General features: G+C 46.3%; 1 protein-coding gene across 1 annotated transcript in view; it reads left to right on the plus strand.

The window, feature by feature from the left end:
* Window positions 1-321: 321 nt before the first annotated feature.
* Window positions 322-22,903, plus strand: part of CDC45 (cell division cycle 45) — a 33,426-nt gene continuing 10,844 nt past the window's right edge. Inside the window, exons 1-13 of the mRNA XM_004742601.3 lie at window positions 322-763; window positions 887-946; window positions 1,722-1,814; window positions 2,972-3,109; window positions 4,080-4,226; window positions 10,809-10,864; window positions 12,215-12,263; window positions 13,583-13,644; window positions 15,508-15,558; window positions 16,943-17,062; window positions 18,434-18,565; window positions 18,817-18,915; window positions 19,514-19,675. Coding sequence (XP_004742658.1) covers window positions 713-763; window positions 887-946; window positions 1,722-1,814; window positions 2,972-3,109; window positions 4,080-4,226; window positions 10,809-10,864; window positions 12,215-12,263; window positions 13,583-13,644; window positions 15,508-15,558; window positions 16,943-17,062; window positions 18,434-18,565; window positions 18,817-18,915; window positions 19,514-19,675 — 1,220 coding nt within the window. The 5' untranslated portion in view covers window positions 322-712. The remainder of the gene's footprint in view (window positions 764-886; window positions 947-1,721; window positions 1,815-2,971; window positions 3,110-4,079; window positions 4,227-10,808; window positions 10,865-12,214; window positions 12,264-13,582; window positions 13,645-15,507; window positions 15,559-16,942; window positions 17,063-18,433; window positions 18,566-18,816; window positions 18,916-19,513; window positions 19,676-22,903) is intronic.

Here is a 22,903-nt window from a genome sequence, read left to right on the forward strand (position 1 = left end):
AGGGGTCGGCTGCAAATGAAAAGAAGCCGGGCAAAGGCGCTAGGGTCTAAAACTTCTCTGGAGTATATACTAAAATACAAATTCCTATTTTTTGTTGCTCTAAGGTAATTTTTATCATTATTTTAAATTACATTTTAATAGTACTCCCCTCTAGACGAATTTATTGAGGTCCGCTCTCCTTGTCGACTACACTACCCAGAATGCACGTAGACTTCCCGGCTTTTGCTGCAGCCATCTAGAATGCTGGCGGAAGTAAGCTACACATCAGCTTTCGAACTAAGCCGAGAGCTTTTTGAAGTAGTAAACTGACGACTCCGTTCGATGTATAAGTGAATTTATTTTATGGCGAGGTTTCTTTTTCCTGGAGTTCCCAGTGGGAGACAATAAGCTTCTCTTCCCAAACTAAAGATGTCCACCAAGGGTCAGATTTGTGGGTAAATGGGAGTCAGGATTGAAGTGGGCAACCGTGCTTGCGTCCTGCCTGTGGATGACGCTCCTTTAGGAGCCGGCCTGACTTTTCCAGCCTGAATGGCGGAGTGCTAGTGCCCGCCTCCAATATGACCCAATGAGAAAGAGGGAAAGGCAGGGAACTAAGTAGCGATTGGTTGGATCCTGGGCCAATCGGACGAGTCCTGATTTGGCGGGAGTCTTGACCACCCCGGCAACTCTCAGGAGTTTCTGCACTAACTCTTGGTGTCCGGCCGCCGTGGCCATGTTCGTGTCCGATTTCCGCAAGGAGTTCTACGAGGTGGTCCAGAGCCAGGTGACCCCTTTTCTTGAACTTCGTGGCCTTGTCGGGGGGAAGGGATGAGAGGGAGCGGTCGCGGGAGGGCACTAGGGGCCAGTGTTCGGGTCTCTGCGTTCAACTGCGCTCTTCTACCGACAGAGGGTCCTTCTCTTCGTGGCTTCGGACGTGGACGCTTTGTGCGCTTGCAAGATCCTCCAGGTAAGCCTTGCGTACTTTGGAAGGGAAGGGCCAGGGCGAAAGGTGAGGATGCAGGCGGGGCCCCAGGAGGAGTTTGGTGCCGGGTGGGCTGGAAGTCGGGGCTGGAGGTGAGGAGCAGAGTAGGGAACCTCTCTTCACCCCTGCCCCCATGATGAGAGCTCAGGCTACCAGAGGGGCTGCAGCAAAGGAAACCTAGGGAGGGGCACTCCTCGCTGGCAGGAGTATTGCGTGGGTTAGGGAAGGATTCTGCAAAAAGCAGGAATACTAGTTAGTATTTTGCAATAACGTGGGACAAAAAAATGGTTGCATTGGAGAGACCCTTAGACCCCGCGTGTCTTCGCGAATGTGGGGTTTCAGACCGAGGACTCTGTGATAACTGAGGGCACCGTGGTTTCATACACAATACCAGAAATTCAGATTCCTTCGTCTATTAGGGAAGATCATTGGTTCTGTTTTGTATATGATCCAATGTTTACATGACCTTCGCTCAGGCCCTTGGGTGAGGCACTGCTTCTCAGAAGAGCTGGAAATAAGATCAACTTTCTCCCCCAATGTTTTCCTTTCCTAATTTTCAAAAATTAGGCAAAGTTGATAGAATGATAAAGTGAACAGTCAGTCATATCCCCATAACCTAGTTTTCCCCATTAACATTTTACCATTCTTACTTTATCACATGTCATTCATTTCTCAATCCATCTTTTTTTTTTTTAAGTGGTTTTCAAAGTTAATTGTAGATGTCCTAAATTTGATAGGTTTGAAATTAATTATCTCTCAGGCCCTGTTCCAGTGCGATCACGTGCAGTATACCCTGGTTCCAGTTTCTGGGTGGCAAGAACTTGAAACTGGATTTCTTGAGCATAAAGAACAGGTATGGAAGAAGTATTTTGGAATAATTAGTCTTATTTTACTCAGTTGCAATTTCGTACTACATAGCATTCTTTCTATGTCCACAATAGATTGTATGTATATTTAACTATCAGCTATATTAGACAACACGGAAGGAAAAAATGAGCTATACAGGGTGACTTACCCTCAAGTTGTAGAGACAAAATTGACAACCAAAAAAAAAAAAAAGATAGTGACGGCAGACACCCTCTGCCTTTGAATTTGTGTTGCAGACATTTTCATTGTAAGCTGCTTAGAGTTTAGCAGTTAGTTTTTGATATGGCCTAGTTAAAATTATGTTCCACTACACCACTAGTTTACATTCTCTCTCCAAGAAGAAGTATCCCAGCTTCCAAATGTTAATCCAGGAATATGTCTTCTCACTTTGCAATTTAAACAGTAGAGGCCAGGACTCCTGGTACCTCTGCATGGGGCTATACTGAAAGATGGAACATTTTAGATCCCACAGGGTAGAGCTGTGGTAGGGAAGAGGATCTTTGGGGTCTGTGGCCACATTTTGGACTGTCTAGCAGAGATAAATCCTTGCCTGGAGCTCCTGTCATCACGGAAGGAGCATACTGGTGCCAACTTGGTGTTTATAAGGAAGGGATTCTCTATAGTGATAGGACGTAATAAGACTTAATTTAATATTATGTGCCCATTGAGTATGGGCTGCCCAAGACTTGCTACAAATTTAGACCTGTGTGACGTTGTTAGTACAGAGAGGCAGCACAGTCCGGTAGGGTGACTGAGATCTGCAGAGGCTCTGTTATGCCTTTAAAGTCTTGGTCTGTTGCTTATCAACTTCTTGGTCCTGTGCATCAAACCGGGTCATGCTGAGCCTCCACGTGCTGCTCTGCGAAGCAGAGACAGTCACAGGGCTAGCCATGGGGCCTGTTTCATGGTGTCATCATGGAAATGAAATAGCATGTGGAGTATGTTAAAGCACTAACACAGACCAGCGCTTGCCATTTTTAGTCCAGGACCAGCGCTTGCCATTTTTGGTCCAGGTCCAGGCCTTGACCAGTGCCAGGGGCTTGATGTGTCTCAGAAGAAGGACTTAGGGGCCTAGTAGGCTGAAGTGAAGAACCTCCTCAAGGCACTTACTTCACAACGTCCTCTCCTCTCTCCCCTTTCCAGTTCCATTATTTTATCCTCATAAACTGTGGCGCTAATATAGACCTGTTGGATATCCTCCAGCCTGACGAAGATGCCATATTTTTTGTGTGTGACACCCACAGACCAGTCAACGTCGTGAATGTGTACAATGATGCCCAGGTAACTCGACCTTTGGGGCACATGTCTTCCCTGAGTTCTCCTGTCCATCTTTCTGTACCTCTTATATTATGGACAACATTGCATCTGGTGATCTAAGCAAGGCACGTATCCACCTCTGCTATAGGAGTTGGAACAGCCTGAGGGGCAAGAACCTGGTTTTGCTTTTCTCTGGTGAGAAACATGGTGCCTAAGCCTTGGAAGCGCTCAGAATGTATTTTGGAATTCACTTCACCTTTGAAGTGTAGGGATCAGAAGTCTGCACTGAGCCTGCCCTCCGAGCTCAGGCCCAGCTGACCTCATTGAATAAAAGTATCTAGAGGCATTAGCCCTACAAGTGGGGCTAGCACTTTCTCTGTCCAGCCAAAGGGTGGTGTGAGGACCAGAAGACAATAACGTAAGAGGCCACTATTAGCCTAAAATGGCCATGCTGTGCTTCCTCTTTGAGCCCCAGCAACAAGCATGGAGCCTGGCACAGGGCGGCCACCTAACCATTCTCTGAGTTGACCCTCCCCAATCCCCAGCCTTGTTATCAAACGGTTGGCCCTGAAGTTCTCTCTCGAAGCAAAATCAGCTTGGCCCTGCTTCTAGAGGCAGCAGTTGTACGCACCGAAGTGTCACACATCTTCAGGTTTTCCATCAGAGTCCAAGTTGAAGGATATTCATTTTCTTTGCTTAGTGTGTGGCGTAAGAGGGAGCTTTTTTCTCAGACTTCAATGACTGGGGATAGTTTTAAATCTTTGGAATTTTCTCTTATTGTGTGGTACAACTCCAGTGCCTTGGGGAGCGGAAATGAAAACAGGAAAATGCTTGAGAAGTCGGAAATTCTTCTCTCAAACAGGGAACTCTTTGTACAGAAAACTGAACGAGTCAGCTCATTGGGAAATAAGATTCTCCAGGAGAAAAACATGTGATGGAGAATTTTCTGTCAATGAGAGAGGGGAGCCTTGATTGCTTTTTGTTTTAACCTTAGATCAAACTACTCATTAAACAAGATGATGACCTTGAAGTTCCTGCCTATGATGATATCTTTAGGGATGAAGAAGAGGATGAAGAACATTCAGGAAGTGAAAGTGACAATGGGTCAGAGCCTTCTGAGAAGCGCACACGGTTGGAAGAGGTGAGTTTGGAACTTCCCATAGTTTTGAGGAACTTGTTATTCCCATAGGTCAGAGGTCAGACTGGAGCCTGTGGGGCCCAAAGTTATCTGGGACTCAGCAGGCATGGGTCTTGACCCTGAGCTCTGCCATCCCCTGTCTATGTGGCCTCAGGCAGGTTACTGAACTTCTCTGACCTTTGACATCCTTGTCCTTACAGTAGAATTTCATCAGATGAGATGAAACTTAGAATGGCTCAGCTCTTCACTTAGAGAACATACTTTTTAAAAAAGTGATACAGAGGGATGGCTTGGTGGCTCAGCCAGTTAAGCGCTCTACTCTTGGTTTTGGCTCAGGTCATGACCTCAGGGTCTTGAGGTCAAGACCCATGTCGAGCTCCACATGCAATGCAAAGTCTGCTCAAGATTCTCTCTCCCTCTCCTTCCACTCTGCTCCTCCCCTTGCTTTCTCTCTCAAATAAAAAATAAAATCTACCAAAAAAGTGATAAAGAAAAACAATAAATAGCATAAACATCAACTCCCTCATTTTCTCAAGACTTGCTCTCTGCAGTCACCATGAGGAACAGCATGGGTCTGTAGCTCTCAGCTAGGTTCAGTCCCCAGTGGTCACTCCAGGGTAAGCCTCTTGCATGCAAAGATAAGAGTAGTTTGAGCCTCGTGACTTTTGGGTCCGGGGTGCTTACCTGATCTGGGGCCTGGCCAACAGAAGTCGCCTACCCAATATGGTGGCTTCTGCTACCTGGGAAATTAAAGATGGCAGGTGATTATTCCTTTAACAGGAATGTTTTCCTTTAACAGCCATGTTTTATTTTATTTTTTTTTAAGATATTATTTATTTATTTATTTATTTATTTCTTAAAGATTTTATTTATTTATTTGACAGAGAGAGATCACAGTAGACAGAAAGGCAGGCAGGCAGAGAGAGAGAGAGGGAAGCAGGCTCCCTGCTGAGCAGAGAGCCCGATGCGGGACTTGATCCCAGGACCCTGAGATCATGACCTGAGCTGAAGGCAGAGGCTTAACCCACTGAACCACCCAGGTGCCCCAAAGATATTATTTATTTATTTGACAGAGAGAGAGAGAGATCACAAGTAGGCAGAGCAGCAGGCAGAGTGGGGGCGGGGGAGGGAGGCAGGCTCCCTGCTGAGCCTAGAGCCTGATGTGGGGCTCGATGCCAGGACCTTGAGATCATGACCTGAGCCGAAGGCAGAGACTTTAACCCACTGAGCCACCCAGGTGCCTTGGGCCATGTTTTATTCTAGTTTTCAAGTGTTATGGAAGAAGCTGAGGCCTTTTGGCTCCCAATCCTTGGCGTGCATGCTGAAACTTGCGTCTGAAATGTTTTGGGCTCTTCCCTTCATCCTTGGCCTGACACTTCCTAATAAGGTGCTTGAGCAGAGCTCTTTTGAGCCATTTTGGGGACATTCAGGACATTCTGTCCATCTAGGGGGCATGTTCTGCAAAGGTAGGAATGTTTTCTCCTTGCCTTCCCCGCCTTTGACCAGTCCCTTCTGTAGAGTTTTGGGTGGTCTGATCAGGGACCTCAGGCACATTCTGATTCTCTTTCCTCTTGATCAACTCTTTTTCTGTTCCACTCTCTGGCCAACTTATGGTCTTCATCTTCTAAGCTTTGATTTCTAAGAGCTCTTCTTTTGTGATCTGATGCTCCTTTATTTATAACATTCTTTTCTCTGTTAATGAGTTGCTTTCCATCGGGCCCCACTTATCAGTATCTGGTGGGATTGTTCCTGGGAACATTCACGTTCTACAGATTAGAATCTTGGAATTCTACATCCTGACTAACAAGTATATCAACACCTAATATGTGCCAGATATCGGTTAGGCTCTAGGGTCCCCAGGGAGAACAAATTCCTGTCTTCACAAAGCTTCCTTTGCAGTGGGGGAGACATATGGAATGTATAAATGAACATAGTTCAAGGATGGTTTCCAGGGGAGAGCTGTGTTGCTTGAGGAAAACTAAAACAAGATAAGGGGCTGGACAGGGAATGGGCAGCTTTCATGAAGGTGGACATGGACACTTGACCTGAATGAGGAAGGAAGGAGCCAGGGAAATCCCTAGGATCTTCCAGCATTCAGTGTAGCATGTCCACAGATACAAGGGCTCTGTGGGGGGGATAGGCAAGCAGAACTGACCAGTGGCTTTGGCGTTAAAGAGAATGTCGATGGTTCCTAATGTCAGAACCCATCAGAACTTCCATTAACTTTCTTAGTGCATCTATTTGGAATCTGAGTTTGTGAATGCTTTCTATGATACTCATAATTATATACATAATTTTCCACTGGCATTTTTATTTCTTTTAGAAGTTTTATAATTTTAGTGTTTTTTTAATTCTTTATTTAAATTCAATTTAGTGAACATATACTGTATTAGTTTCAGGGGTAGAATTTAGTGACTCATCATTTGCATATAACACCCAGTGTTCATTGCTTCAAGTGCCCTCCTTAATGCCCATCACCCAGTTACCCAGCCCCCACCCACCTCCCCTCCAGCAAACCTCAGTTTATTTCCTAGATATCCATGTCTCTTATGGTTTGTTTTCCACTCTACTTTCATCTTATTTTATTTTTTCTTTCTTTCTCCTATGTTCATCTGTTTTATTTCTTAAATTCCACATATGAGTGAACTTGTATGGCATTTGTCTTTCACTCATTTCGCTTAACATTATGCCCTCTAGTTCCATCCATGTCATTGCAAAATGGCAAGATTTCATTTTTGAATAATAATTCCATTGTGTATTTTTATATATATATATATATATATATATATATGTATATATATATCACATCATCTTTATCCATTTATCTGTTGATGGACATCTGGGCTCTTTGCACATTATGGCTGCTGTAGACATTGGTGCTATAAGCATTGGGGTGCACATGCACCTTTGAATCACTGTGTCTGTATCCTTTGAATAAATACCCAGTAGAGCAGTTCCTGGGTCATAGGGTGGCTCTATTTTTAACTTTTGAGGAACCTCCATACTGTTTTCCAAAGTTTTTGTTTTGATATTTTTCTAATGTGTACAACAGTTAAAAAGACAGTACAATGAATACCCATATACCTTTCATCTGGATTCAGCAATTTTTCACATTTTCCTTTTTTTCCAGTTTGCCGCCTTTCTACATATGCTTTTTTTTTCCCCCCGGTTCATTTGAGAATGAGTTGTGGACACCATGATGTTCCCTGACAAATACTTCCATATTCATCTCCTAAGAACATTCTCTTCTATAAACACAGTACCATCATCATACATAAGAAATTAGTAATATCATCTATTCAACCCATATTCCAATTTCTTTAATTGCCCCCAAAGTAGATTTTTTTTAAAAGATTTTATTTATTGATTGATTTGACAGATCACAAGTAGGCAGAGAGACAGGCAGAGAGAGAGGAGGAAGCAGGCTCCCCACCTAGCAGAGAGCCCGATGCGGGACTCGATCCCAGGACCCTGGGATCATGACCTGAGCTGAAGGCAGAGGCTTAACCCACTGAGCCACCCAGGCGCCCCTCCAAAAGTAGATTTTTTAGCTGTTTTTGTGTCTGAATCATCCAGCCAGAGTTGACACAGTTGTAACTAACTATTCTCTTTAATCATCTATTAACCTAAACCGGGATCCCATCTCTTTTTTTTTGTTTTATTTTGAATGACATTGGAAACCAGTCCAATTTTCTATATTTATCACTTGTTCATGGAGTATTTTTCTTGCTGCTCTAAATTTGTATTTGCTCTCTTTCAAGTTTAGGCCTACGTACCTGATTTTAATAAAAATTAACACTTTTTTTAAAAGGATTTTTTTAATTTATTTGAGAGAGAGAGAGCAAAGGGAGAGTGAGAGGGGGAAGCAGACTCCTCACAGAGAAGTGAGCCCAGTGTGGGGCTCCATCCCAGGACCCTGAGATCATGACCTGAGCCTAAGGCAGATGCTTAACCAACTGAGCCACCCAGGCACCAAAACACTTTTGAGAATACTTCAAATGTAATTAAATCCTCATGATTTGTAAATACACTTATATCCAAGATATATTCTCAGAAATATTTTTATTTATAAAGGTGCATACTCAAAGAGATTTAGAGAAAACAGGCTATAAATGTAGAAATCTTAGATTCCTTTACTTCCCTTACTTTCCTCTATTTATAATGTAAGTTTCTAAAAAAAACCAGCCTCTGTGTACATTTAGATCCACATGGGCTGTCCCAGTGGGATAAATTTTGCTTCAATGACAGAGCATGATTATAAAACTCAAGTGGATAAGGGAAGCCTATTGTATTTATCTAGTTTCTACTCAGCATGTTCTTTCTTCCATCCTGACATCCCAGGGTTTTTTCTTTTCTCATTTTCTTCTGTTTATAGAAACGCCCTTAACCATATATTTTTTTCTTTTTTTTTTAGAGGCAATCTGCTGGCAGTAAATTCTCTTAGTTTTCCTTTTTCTGAGACTTTCTTAATTTTTTTCTCTTCGTTCCTGAAAGATATTTTCACTCTGTGTGGGATTCGGGGTTAGCAGTTCTTTTCTGTCAGCACTTGAAAGTTATGCTCCTTCTTCCAGCCTGCGTGGTTTCTGGTGAGAAATCTGCTGCCTTTCAAACTGTTTTATCCTATAGGTAAAATGTCACTTTCCTTTTGTTTGTGAGATTTAAAAAAAAAAAAATTGGGGGCTCTAATGGTCAGAAGTTTAATTACAATGGGTCTTGGTGTGGATTTCTTTGGGTTTAACCTATCAGGACTCCGTCAGCTTCTTAAATCTGTAGGTTTATGTCTCTTGCCAAATTTTGAGCCATATTTCTTCATTTTTCAGCCATTATTTCTTCAAGTGGGTTTTCAGCCAATCCTTTTTCTCCTCTCCTTCCAGGACACCAATGACATGAAGGATAGGTCTTTTGTTGTAGGTTCACATGTTAGTGAGGTTCTGTTGGTTTGTTCTTCCAGTCTGTTTTCCTCTCTTGATCAGACAGGATAATTTTTATCATTGTACCTGCTGGTTCTTTCCTCTGTTTCTCCATTCTGCTCTTGAGCCCAACCACTGAGTTTCTATTTCAGTTATTATACTTTGCAGTTATAAATTTCTCTTTGATTCTTCTCTATTTTTCTACTTATTCGTAAAAGCTTCCTGGGTTGTTTTTTTTTTTTTTTTCATGCGTTTCAACTATGTTTCTAATTGCCCATTAAAGAATTTTTGTGGTGGCTGCTTTAAAATCTTTGTCAGATACTTCTAACATCTTTGTCATTTTGGTGTTGGCATTTATGGGTTTCTTTTTTCGTGTGCTCAGTTTTAGATATTCCTGGTTCCTAGTGTGATGAGTGCTTTTCACATGAAACCTGGACATTTTTATATTACATTTTGAGATTCTGGGTCTTATTTAAGCCTTCCATTTTATCTGCTTTCTCTGACATCACACTGGCAAAGCAGGGGGCGGGCAGCATGATCCCTTTATAGCCAGGTGGAGGTAGAATTTCAAGGTTTCCCACTTAACCTCTATTAGCCATGAGAGGAGTTGCTCTTTGTTACCACTGGGTAAGGAAGGTCCAGGCTCACTATTTGGCCTCCTCTGATACCACCCCAGTGAGCATGTTGGGAGGTGTTGCAAGTGAAAGGTGGAGGTGTTACAGGTGGGAGATGTTTATCAGGGTGGCAGTCTAGGCTCCCACTTGATCTTTGCTGGCTGGATAAGGGTGGGGCCACAGTGTTTTTGGTGTGGTGGCTTGAGTGGGCTGGTTATTATCTCAAAGCTTTCTGTCTTTATAGAGGCTGCTCCTCTGAGTCCTTGGCTTTTGTTGGGACTTTTTCCTCTGTGCCTGTTGGTGTTTCCAGATTGCCAGCTTCTTCAGCTTCAAGTCTAGGATATATAAGCCCATACGAAAACCTGGGGAACTCATCTGTACCTCACTCCTCAGGTCCTAGGACCCCCAGCTTGTTGGCCTTCCTCTCCACCTTTCAGAGTCTTTTGTTTGCTTTCTATGTATATTGACAGGGTTTTCAGATATATTTACATTTCAGATATATAGGGAAAATTAGATGGAAAATTTCCATCTTTCTGGAAGCAGGAGCCTTGGGACCATAGATTTATAAACCTGCCACGCTACCTCATGCCTTTGCTGTAGGAACTGAAGGGGTCATGTCTATCAAATTAGAAGAGTGGCTGGCACATGGAAGGATATAGGAAACATTAGTGCTTATTAATCTGGTGGGGAAGCCAGTATGAACTGGCCATGTACTTATCCTGGATCACACAGTGGTGGGGAGAATTGAAGGCTGGAATGGACCGACGGAGCGCATGGCCAGTGTAGCAGGACCAGGCACTGGAGAAGCATCTGCTCCTGTCCACAATCTGGTATCCTCAGTGCCAGTGGGCCAGAGGAGTCCTGGCTATTCCCCATCTCAGTTTCTCTCTCCTCCAGGACCAGCTTGAACTCAGAACATGGGAATGAATGACCCATGTTTTCCCTATGGGGGATGGGGGCCCATGCCTGGTGGCTTGTGCCTCATCAGAACCTTCTTGGGCTACAGGGATAAATTCCTGGCTTCTTTGTTCAGCCCTTTGTTCTCTTTGTCCCCGCATCAGGAGATAGTGGCACGAACCATGAAGAGGAGGCAGCGAAGAGAGTGGGAGGCCCAGAGGTGAGTATACATTTGAAGCAGTATGCTGTGCCATGGAACCCGTAATCTCTGTGGAATACTTGTGTTTTCCATGGGGCCTGGATACATTTTTTTTTTCCCACTTGAGAGCAGTTCATTTAATTTAGAAATTCTGGGTCGGTGGCTCCAGGAGTGAGCATGTGGCCCCTGCATTGGAGAAGAGCTCTGGGTCTCTATATCACTCACGAGTGGCAGGACTGGGCCCAGAGGTCTCTCAGATACATGCTGTTAGAGGCAACAGTCCCTTGTCTTTTATTTTTGTAGTTTTCCAGATGTACTTTTATTTGTTAAGTTCTTTCTAAACGAGATAGATGCTAATTGTGTAAAGGTTTCCATAGAATAAAAGGGTGTGCAAAGGAAACAGAATTATTTCTAATTCCTCTCCATATTATCAATTTTAAAAAGTGAAGGGCTCTAGGGATGCAGGGACAGCTCAGTCGGTTCAGCAGCCATCTCTTGGTTTCAGCTCAGGTCATGATCTCGCAGTCATGGATCAAGCGCCATATTGGGCTCTGCACTCGGTGTGGAGTCTGCTTCAGATTCTCTCTGCCTCTCCCTCCTGCTCACTCTTTTTCAAATGAATAAATAAAATCTTGGAAAAAAAAAAAAGTGAAATGCTCTAAAAAAAAAAAAAACAAACAAACCTGGAAAGGTGTGTATAGCTCGAGGTGCTGTTGAGCTGAGAATTCTTTGCTAGACCCAATCCTTGATTTGTAAACAAGTATTGTTCTCAGCTACACCCTCGTGGAAGGACATTGAAAAACCATTGTGGAAAAACCATAAGGAAAGAAGAATGAATAGAATCCTATTCACTGATCGGAAGAGTTTCTGACTTTGGGTCAATCTTCCATACTTGTGCATATTTTATATAATCATAATATGCACACCATTTTGCATTTTTTCACTTAATATAACCAGTTTCGATAGTTCCAAGCAGCTTTTATAACATGCACTGTACTTAACTTGGCCAGTCCCCTTCTTTTTTGAACCGGAGGTTACTTCCAGTATTTTGCCACAACAAGTAGGGAGACGATGAACAGCCTTGGGCACACGGTGCTGTTTGCTTGTTCCTTTGAACTGTTGTGTGAGAGTAATTTCTTAGAAGTGGGATTCTGGGACTAGTCTATGCCATTTTACATTTTTTGTTGCCACAAGCCTTTTCTGTCAACGTCACTCCCTTCCCTGCCCTGTACATGTATACCCTGTGAAAGGGTCCATAAGTGGCTGACTTAATCAGTGTTTCTCCGAATACTGTCAAGTTTCAGCATTTTCCAAATGTTGGTCTTCCTTGCACTGCTTCCTGCTGAGGGCCTGCATTTTATGTCGTTTCAGAAGAGATATCCTCTTTGACTATGAACAGTATGAATATCATGGGACGTCGGTATGTATGGATGGGTGTACTTCAGCATAGAGTTCTGATTCTAGGGCTCAGTGTCCTAAAACATGAGGAGGAATGAGCATAGGCTTTAAAGCCACAAAAGCCTGGTTTGAACCTGGGGCAGCCCCTCTGAGGCTTAAGCTTCTTCTCCATAAAAGGAAGAGTACTGCCTTCATTTCTGAGGCAGTTCTTAGGTTGGTCCTGCACACTAATAGGTGCCCCTAGGACAGCTGCTTTTATTTGTGTTCATCATCAAAAATACAGAACAAGTCTGTTTCAGTCTCTAAGAAGAGAAACCTCGAGAATTTCAGAGGCCTCGAGAATTTCAGAGAATTGCATATTATGGTGTATGTTACGGAACAGAATTTCACATTGAAAACATACTGTGTTGACTCTGGAAGTGTAGAGCAGAGCCCAGGGCTTTAAGGAGCCCTTCAATATAAGTTTCCAGTAAAATATCTTGTGTTCAGTTTTAGCATTTGGCCCTGGGACCTTGAACTCTGAACACCATATTTCTAGTATCCCTTTTCCTGTCAAGGTCCCATTGTCCTTTGAAGGATCATATTTTGTCCTTTTGGCTCTGCCCAAAGACATGGAAAATTCTAAGCAGTGAGTGAGGTGGGTTGGGAGGCAGAGGTCTGGCTCCTTTCACATGTGTAAACCATTCCCTTGGAAATTCTGGTGGGCAGCCCAGTGTCACAGCTAATGGGACTTCAAAGTCTTCTGGTTGGACACTGATGCCTCTTGTTGTCTCCCAACAAAACCCAGACTCTGCTCACAGGGAGCAGATGCTTCTGTCTGCAGACAGCCCTGTTAGAAAGAGCTCCCCACAGAGGTCCTGAGGCACCCTCCCTCTTTAACGTCCAGGTAACGGTAACAAAGGCCCTGCCTCACCCAGCCTTCCTGGTAGTGTGTGTGTGTGTAAGGCCGCCAGCCTTCCGGGAAGAGCATGTGGACATGGGCCTCAACCCATGGGGGCTTCAGTGCCTCCCTGGGTATCACCAAGGCACCAGTGAGATGCGTAGAGGCCCAGCACGATGCTGTACCCAGATCTTTTCCTTTGCATGACAAAGTGTGCACCACAGGAATGGTGAATTAACAGAGGACCCCCTGTAAGTCACTTGAGTTACTGTCTTCTTCCCTCAGTTTGACCAAGAATCCACCCATGCTTCCTTCCCTAGCTGGGAAGACCTTCAATCTTCAGGGGCTTGGCTGGGACCCTAGATAGCTCAGGTCTGGCCCAGGTGTGCAGCCCAGCCCCAATGTGTACCCTTCTTTTGAGCACAGCTGCCTTAGATCTCAGCCTTCTTTTTTTCTTGCAGTCAGCCATGGTGATGTTCGACTTGGCGTGGATGATGTCCAAGGACTTGAACGATATGCTGTGGTAGGTAGGCCCCACCAAGATCAGTGCTGTGTGGGGCTTCCTTCTCTCCAAGCAGCTGTCCTCCCACAGTGAGAACAGGGTCTGGAGGAAGACATCTCTGTGGGGTTTCCCACCAGGAATATCAGACACAGCCCCTTTCCGGGAATTTTCATAGACCTGCTTTTCTTCCTGAGACTCTTGCCTGCCTATAAAGTTCTGGGGGAAATGGAGGGGACACTGTTGGATGCAGAGGGTCGAGGGTGGGGCCTGACTATAGCTCTGCCTTTCCCACCCTATCATTCAGCTTTGATGCCTGGTCAATTTGTAACAGAAGGAGCATGGAATTTGAACAAAACAGGCCTTGCTAGACATGTTTGCATCCCTAATGTGCAGTGGAATCCAGCACAGGAATACCCATTAGCCCACCTCTGAGTTTGCGACACAGGCCATAAGCATGAGTGCTCAACACAACTTAGGCTGGTTTAGAAACTAAACCCAGAGTCTGAGCAAAGAAAGTCTGGATCTGGTCTGCTCCACCTCCCTCAGCCCTCTGCTCGGGTCCTGGTTTTCTCCTCCATGAGATGAGGGGGGGAGGCCCTTCCTGGCCCTGAGCCCATAGTGGGGACTATAATGATCTTTGCTGAATCAGGGTTTTAGGACAGCCAAGGGCTGGGGCAGGACCAAGGCACTGGCCACACTGAAGCCCAGAGTTGCTGTGTCATCACCCTGAGCTGGTGACCAGCTGTAATCCACAGACACCTTGCTCAGTTCTCTTTGCCTCAGGTCCTCGTCCATGGTGTGGCCTGACAATCCCATACCTTGGCACAGGGGCCAGCTTGTAAATCAAGAGATCTTGCAGCAAGGTCAGGTGGGAGCCCTCTACCTTGCCCTGTAGCCACAGTGGGTGACTGCCATGTCAGCACTGTGGAGCCTTTGTTGAGCACCTGCTGTATACTCAGAAGTACCCTTGACAGCCCACTCAGGACAAGCACCCCAGCTGAGCACTGATGTCAGTATGTGGCCCTGTGAAATGCCTTCAGAAAACTCCAGAAACAGCACAAGGACAATGAAATGCATGTGTGGAACGGTTGGAAGGAGGAAGGGTAGATCAGGGAAGACATAGCAGGGTGGCCTTTTTTTGAAGAAGACCTTCTGAAGAGATGCTTGCTGTACTGAGATAGGGTGCTCAAATACCCTGCCCCCAGGTGAACCTTCCAGGGCATCCTCTGCCTTACCTATACCCAGCATCTCTGGCTATTCTAGGCTCTCACCCCAGAGGAGGGTGTTGAAGGATGCAGCCTGGAAACTGACCGAGGGTACACACCTGAGGTCCTTGTCCCTCTTGCCAGGGGCTGGGCACAACCCTGGGGAGGTCAGGCCAACTGGGTCTCCATGATCATCTCATCCACAAAAGATGAGCTAAGAGACAGGACTTTGGAAGGCTCTTAAGAGGCCTAAATGCTATTGCTCCATGTCCCACCATTTTAAGACAGGGAGACATGGGCGTGTTGAGGGTCTGCTATCCTACAGGGTATATTGCATAGGGGGCGGGTGGCACAAGGGGCTAGGAGGGGGAACCATGCGCCAGGATCCACTAGCACCTGAATGCGGTGTTTGCTGTAGTCCCACTCCAGCAGGATGAGAGTAGAGAGTGGTGGGTCAGCCAGGACACAGAGACAGTGTCAGGCCTGCCATCCTTGCCCTGGGAGATCTTTCTCCTGGGTCCCCAAAGTTCCCACGGCAGTTACACTGGGCCAGGAGCTCTGAGTTGGCCCCATAACCTTTCTACCCTGCAGCGGAGATACTGCCTGTCTGATGGTGGACCCAGGCCAGGCCATGTTGGCAGGACGCTTCTGTGAGCTTTGTTGCCCTTTTCTCTTCCAGGTGGGCCATCGTTGGACTAACAGACCAGTGGGTACAAGACAAGATTACCCAGTAAGGATGTGCTCCCTCAGATTGTCTGAGGTTGGCCTGTGCTGTGGCCTTGGGCCTGGTCTGGTTGCAGCCCCATGTGGCAGTGGGAAGTTGGGTGGCAGAGCCCTATGGAGGAAGGAGTGGGCCTTGGGCCTGGATCCTCCTCACTGAGGAAGGGCTTAGGACTAGGACCTGTGGTGGAGTGGTGTGTGACCTGGTGTGGATGCTGTGTCCACCCTTGGGGAGCCCAGCAGATGGAGCCAGAGGTGAGGGAGGGAGCTCAGTCTCCCTGCTCTCCACATGTCATTGTAGTGGGGAGCTGGGAGGAGGAGGTGAGGGCCCCAAGAATCCTGCCAGGAAGGGTGGATGTGATCTCAAAGACATGGAGAAGGCTGGCAAAGACTGCCAGGAGGACTGGCATGGAGCCGAGTCCTCTTTTGCCTCTCGGTGGGCAAGCTTTGGTGCTCCCCATCCCTCCTGATGGAGAGCTAAAGGGCTACCCCAGAATGTAGACACCAGGGAGGCATGGGGTACTGGCACCCACTCTCATCCCCATTCTGGTGACCATCAAATGGGAGCTCCAAGGGAATCAACAGAGTCCCATACCCTAACCTTGTCCAAGGGCACCCTTGCCTATCAGGTGGCACAGCTTTTGTGCATACTGGACCCCTTATGCATTTTGCAGAGATCCCTGTGCCCCCTTTTCCTGCCTCCCACCCCACTCTGCCCACCAGAGTCCTGCAGTATAGTCCAGGGACCAGGAGGGTTCTGAGTCTCATAAGCCTGGACACCTTGCTGGGCCTTGCTCCCTCTTTTTTGTGTTCAGGATGGCATGGGGCACGTGCACTTCCAGGTACTGTCCCTTACCTGTGGCAGCCCCTCTGGTGAGGCTCTGCTGTCCGTGTCCTGCTCAGTGGCCACCAGCAGAGGGACCTGGACTGGGGTCTGCCCTCCCCTGCTGTGCTCAGGAGCACTTCCTGTGTGGGATCCACACCCTCTGCTGGGATTACTGACACTATGTGTCCGTCCACTTGACTGTGGCTGGTGGATGGGATTGTGGCTTCTCACCGTGCCCACCCTCAGGAGGTCTCAAAAAAGAAAGGGCCGGACAGCCGCCACCCAGAGGAGAGTGGAAGGGGGACAGGGGCCCAGCCAGAGCACACCTCTCCCAGCCTCCTCACAGCCACGGCCGCCAGGCCCTGGTGCTGGAGCCACACTTGGCTTCTCTGCAGTGGTGGCGGAGCTCCATCAGTGCTGGCTGGAACAGCCCGTGTGGTGGGCCAGCGCCTGAGCCTGGGGCGGGGGGGTGCTTCCCGAGGGAAGAAGGAAGAAGGGAAGCCGCGTGGCCTGGCCGTGTGTGAGAGGAAGGCGCCCACCCAGGCGGCTGGCGGGGCTTTCTTTCCAGGATGAAGTACGTGACCGACGTCGGCGTCCTGCAGCGCCACGTGTCCCGGCACAACCACCGGAATGAGGACGAGGAGAACGCCCTTTCTGTGGACTGTACACGGATCTCCTTCGAGTATGAGTATCCTTGCAGCTCAGGCTCGCTCAGCTCCACACCGCTGGTTGTGTCACATCTGTGGGGGCCCAGCCTGTGGGTGGTGTGGTTGGGGCTGCGGAGTGGCAAGTGTGGATTGTGCTGCCAGGAGAGAGGGGCCCTAGTGTGCTCTCCAGGCCAGGCAGAGCACCAGGGACAGGGGAGAGGACACTGTCCTGGTGCTTCTGGGTAACTTTGGCTCTGAAATGCCAGCCAGTACTGTGTTTGGCAGCATCATCTATTTCTTTAGGGTTTATTGTTGGCCTGGTGTGTGTGGACAGGTGCCTTGCAGGGCCCACCTGTGCAGCATGGGTGGTTTAGCAATGAGCACAGACTCTTGCCAAGCCATACTCCATGGGATGGAGGATAACCTGGACCAGGGCTGTGACCATGCAAAGACCCTGAGGTGAGCCTGAGGAAGGGGCTGGAAAGATGGGTGGGGTCTGAAGGTCAGAGGGCCTAGGGCAGTGGGAGTTTGAGGGGCTTGGGGAGTTCAGTTCTTTGTGCTTCAGAGGTCCCTGGGCTGCTGGTTGTGGAGAGACAGACTGTGGCAGCCACAGGTACAAGGCGTGGCTGGGAGCCTAGCTGCTTTGGTGGTGGGTGATGATGGCAGGAATGATGCTGCCCTGTGCCTACTGCAATGGATGGGGACCAATAAACATGGGTCTAGATAGGTCAAGTAGGAGGTGGACAGAACATGTCTAGGAAGAGGGGCCAGATGTGAGGCAGCAGAGATCCCAGGAAGGGGAGCCACCCAGGACCTGACATATGACGTCTGGGGATCAGGGCCCAGCCATCAGGAGGGGCAGCACAAGGGACAGAGCCCACCACATGCCCACAGAGGCCAGGCCTCTAGGGACATGTGCGTTGGCATACGTCAGAGCGTCAACATGACTGGCATCCTGCTGAGGCCCTTGGAGGAGGGCACGAGAGGTGTACGGGCAGACAGGATCGGCCTTACACACACTCTCACAGCCCCACCAGCAGTAAAGAGCATGTTTAAGAAGAAGGGTGAGAATGGGGGTCCCAGCAGAGAGACAGGTGTGGGGGAGGCCCGAGCTAGGTGTAGCACAGGGAGCAGATGGGATGACAGTCTGGATGCCTTGTGTGGCCACAAGGACTCTCTCTGTCACCACAGGACACAGACTGTCAGAACCCCCATGCCTCAGTTTCCCTGTCAGCTCAAGGGTGGTAATGGTGTGTGCCCACCCCCTTACACACCCTCTGTATGGGTCAGGCTAAGTCAAGAAGTTCAAAGAGCGCCAAGTTGCCCATGTAGCAACAGGCTGTGCGGACAGGCTCTCCCAGGATGGGTGGGGCCATGTGCAGCCAAAGCCACAGCCTCCTTGACTGCCCCAGCCTCCGCCTGGCGCTCTACCAGCACTGGTCCCTTCATGACAGCCTGTGTAACACGTGTTACACCGCAGCCAGGTTCAAGCTCTGGTCTGTGCACGGGCAGAAGCGGCTCCAGGAGTTCCTCGCTGACGTGGGGTGAGTGACCAGCTTGGCCCAGAGGCCCCCTTCCCTCAGCCCCCAAGGGAAAGTTCTCTCCCTTTCATTGTGACCAACATCCAGAGCCTGCCTGTTTCTACCGGAAGCACCTCACCTGGATATCATCCGAATATCATCCCTTGTTTGCACGTTCTGGGACTCCTCACAGGGTGCTTTCTGTCCTCTGATGTCTAGTGATCTCCCGTCTGAAGCCAAGTCACTTATATGACCAATGTTCATCATCTTTCCAGCCTCCCCTTGAAACAGGTGAAGCAGAAGTTCCAATCCATGGACATCTCCTTGAAGGAGAATTTGCGGGAGATGATCGAAGAGTCTGCAAATAAATTTGGGTAAACACATGTTTTTCTGTATTAAACTTTCCTTCAGGCTTCAACTATAACCACATTCCTAAGATAATGCAAAAGCACGATGGCCCAATATGAGTGTGACCTGTTTAGCCTTTCCCAGAGTTTTGAGTTCTCTTTGGGTTAAAAGTAGGTCCAGAGCTAGAGAAGTCCAGGTCCTTAAATCCTAGGGCCAAGGTACAGAGCTCTAGTTTGACCTGGTCTAGCCCTCACTGAACACAGGAAATAGCCCTGGGAAGGGCCCACTGGGGCCAAGTTCCGGCAAGCTCTGCCTAGAGAGTTCTGTGGCTACTCCTAGCAACCTTGGATGTAGGAGGGGGCTACACACATCCGGGCTCTGCCCCCCAACCAGTGAAACAGCTTTGGACAAGGCACTCAGCACCCTGGGTTACAGGACTAGGACATCAGGTCTTCTGACCCCCTGCATTCCAGGACCAGAATGGTCTTGCCATGAGCATTAGCAGAGGCCAGGGAGGGCCAGTAGTACATCTGCTGGCCTGGCCTGGCAGTGAGAGCTCACCCACAACTCAGTACTCCCGCACGCACACAGGGATGACAGCCGTGTTGCTTTCTCCCACTGCAGGATGAAGGACATGCGCGTGCAGACTTTCAGCATTCACTTTGGCTTCAAGCATAAGTTCCTGGCCAGTGATGTGGTCTTTGCCACCATGTCGCTGATGGAGAGCCCCGAGAAGGACAGCTCGGGGACAGATAACTTCATCCAGGCTCTGGACAGTCTCTCCAGGTAGTGGGTGTGACTGTGGGGCACTGTCCCCCTCCACTCTCCCTACAGGCCACCTCTAGCCCTCAACCTAACACTTCAGGGAGGCAGGTCACAGGGACCCCAGGGTGTGGTGGTGACTATGTTCTGCAGAAACTGAATCACAGTCTATCAGAACTAGGAGTGCATGTGATACATTTCCCATCTACAATATGTGTCATTTCCTCTTGAATCCTTTTAATCTCCTTCCTTTTGATTTAAAAAAAAATTTTGTTTTCACCTTCTTTTCCCTCTTCAGACATTATTTGTGGTATTTATTCAATCTTGTAATTTTTTTTTTTAAGATTTTATTTATTTATTTGACAGACAGAGATCACAAGTACGCAGAGAAGCAGGCAGAGGGAGAGAAGGGGGAGTAAGCAGGCTCCCTGCTGAGCAGAGAGCCTGATGCGGGGCTCGATCCCAGGACCCTGAGATCATGACCTGAGCCAAAGGCAGAGGCTTAACACACTGAGCCACCCAGGCACCCCCAATCTTGTGATTTTTATGATTTTCATTCATCAGTTATTTTCCTTTTATTTCTGATTTTCTCTTATCTCATTTCCTGAGATGTCTTATTTTATTTTTTTTAACATCTCTTAGCTTGCTTTGAAAAATACAATGTTGATCTTTTGGGAGCATATCTTTCTAGAGCACTTTCATTGTTGATAGGGATGCTGTTCTGCTCCTTTGTTCTGATAGTAACTTTGAGAGGATTTGACCTCGGTCCTTGCCTGCTGCTCGTTTTTTTGTGTGAATTTCACTTCCTTGACTTTTTCAGAAGAGGCATGATTCAGACAGCTTTTCTAACATGAGAGAACTGCCACTTCTGTTGCTTTTGTGCAGTGTTAAAAAAATGTAAGGGTCTGCTTTCTGAGGTTTCCTGGCCCTGTTATCTAACATACTTTTTAAAAGCAGCTTTACTGGGCTATAATTCATGCACTATATAATTCGCCCATTTAAAGTGTTCAGTTCAATGGCTTTTAGTATGTTTACAGAGTTGTGAAATACCACCACTACCTAACTTTAGAACACTTTCATTCTCTCAGAAAAAAACCCTGTTCCCCTTAGCCGTCTCCTCCTAAATCCTCCATCTCTCCCAGCCCAAGGCAACCACATATCAACTTTCTGTCTTAACAGATTTCCTATTTTGGATATTTCATATAAATGGAATATAAATGGACAATACATGGTCCTTTATAATCATAAATTTGAGGCTCCTTTCCCTCAGACTAATGTTCTCAAGGTTCATCCATGTTATAATATGAAGGAATTTCTTTCCTTTTTACTGCAAATAAGGCTCTTATCTGGATATACCATATTTCATTCATCATATGATCAGTTGACAGACATCTGATAATTTCTACCTTTTGACTGTTAAGAATACTGCTGTCAGAAATACACATAGATACATTGTGTGGACATTTATTTTCACTGCTCTTGGGCATATGCTTAATTGCTGGGTCATATGATGAGTCTGTTTAAGCTTTTGAATAATAGCGAAACTGTTTTCCAAAGTAACTGCATCATTTTACATTCCCTTCAACGGTGTATGAGAGTTTGAATTTCTCCAGATCCTTGACAACACTTGTTATTGTCAGTTTTTTTCATTGATAGCCATCCTGGTGTGAAGTGGTATGAAGTGCTGTAAAGTGAGATCTTGTGGTTTTCATCTGTGTTTCCCTCATGGCTAATGATGTTAAGTAGCTTTTCAGGTACTTATTGGCCATTTGTAGGACTCATTTGGAGAATTGTCTTTTCAAGCCCTTTGTCCGTTTTTAAATTGAGTTGTCTTTTTATTTCTGAGTTATAAGAATTGCTTCACATATTCTAAAAACAAATCCCTTTTTGAACCTATGATTTGCAAATAGTTCCTCCCATCCTGTGGGTTATCTTTTCAACTTTGTTGATGCTGTTCTTCGAAGCCCACGCTTTTAATCTTAATCATGTTCAAGTTATGTTTATTCTTTTGTTTCTTATGATTTTGAGGTCATATCTAAGAAACCATTTAAGAGTTTTATAATTTGGGCCTTTACATTAGATATGATTCAGTTGAGGTATATTTTTGTGTCGGGTGCAAGGAACGGATTCAACTTAATTCTTTCGCATGTGGCCATCCAAATTGTTCTAACACCATTTGTTGAAAAGACTTCTTTCCGCCATGGAATCATTTTGGCAACATGTTGAAAATTGTAAGTGTGGGAATTTATTTCCAGACTCTCAATTCTGTGCCATCAATCAGTAAGTATATCTACCCTTGTGGTAATACCACACTGTTTTGATTACTATCACTTTATACTAAGTTTTGATTAATCTGTGTTCCTTGAATTTCCATATGCATTTTAGGATCAGCTTGTTAATTTCTGCAAAGAAGTCAGATTGCATTGAACCTATAGATAAATTTGAGGAGTATTGCTATCTTAACAATATTAAGTCTTCTAGTCCATGAACATGGAATATTTTCCCATTAACTCAGATCCTTGTTAATTTCTCTCAACGATGTTTTGTAGTTTTCAGAGAATGAATTCTTCTTGTACTTCTGTGTTAAATTTATTCTTAAATATTTTATTCTTTTTGATGCTATTGTAAACGAACTTGCTGTCTTAATTTTTGCCTGGTCATTTCTATTACATAGAAATACAGTTGATCTTTGCAGATTGATCTAGTACCCTGCAACGTTATTGAATTTGTGTAATAGCTCTAATGGTGTTTTAGTGTATTCCTTAGGATTTCATATATACAAGATTTTGTTATCTGCACAAAATCTGCACAAAATGGTTTACTTCCTCCTTTCCAATCTAGCTCCTCGAGCTTCCATTACTATCCCTGTGCGTTTTTATCTATACCTCCTTTTTCTCTTTTTATATTGTCTCTGTCTTACTCAATTTTTATTCCATTCTCAGCACTTTCTCCTCATGTGGAAAGCAGCTCTGACTCCGGAGCTAGCTCACTCTGGCCCCCCTAGTCTCTACCATAGCCCATTGCACTTCACCACAGCTCCTTGCACTCACCTGTTCTTGGACAGGGCAAAACTCTTGCTTTGGCCTGCTATTCCCCAGTTGCCTGGAATTTTCATTATTCTTAGGTCCTGCCACTTCCCTGCTCCCTCCCACACTGACTCCAGCAATACAACAGTCTTGTGGCCAGTTAATGGTCTATTCCCCCTGCTTATATTTATTTTGAGATCTGTAGTGTTCCTTTATTCTCTTGTTT

Source organism: Mustela putorius, unplaced genomic scaffold (genome assembly GCF_011764305.1).
Source record: "Mustela putorius furo isolate JIRA1106 unplaced genomic scaffold, ASM1176430v1.1 tig00003858_pilon_pilon_pilon, whole genome shotgun sequence".
Lineage (NCBI taxonomy): Eukaryota > Metazoa > Chordata > Mammalia > Carnivora > Mustelidae > Mustela > Mustela putorius.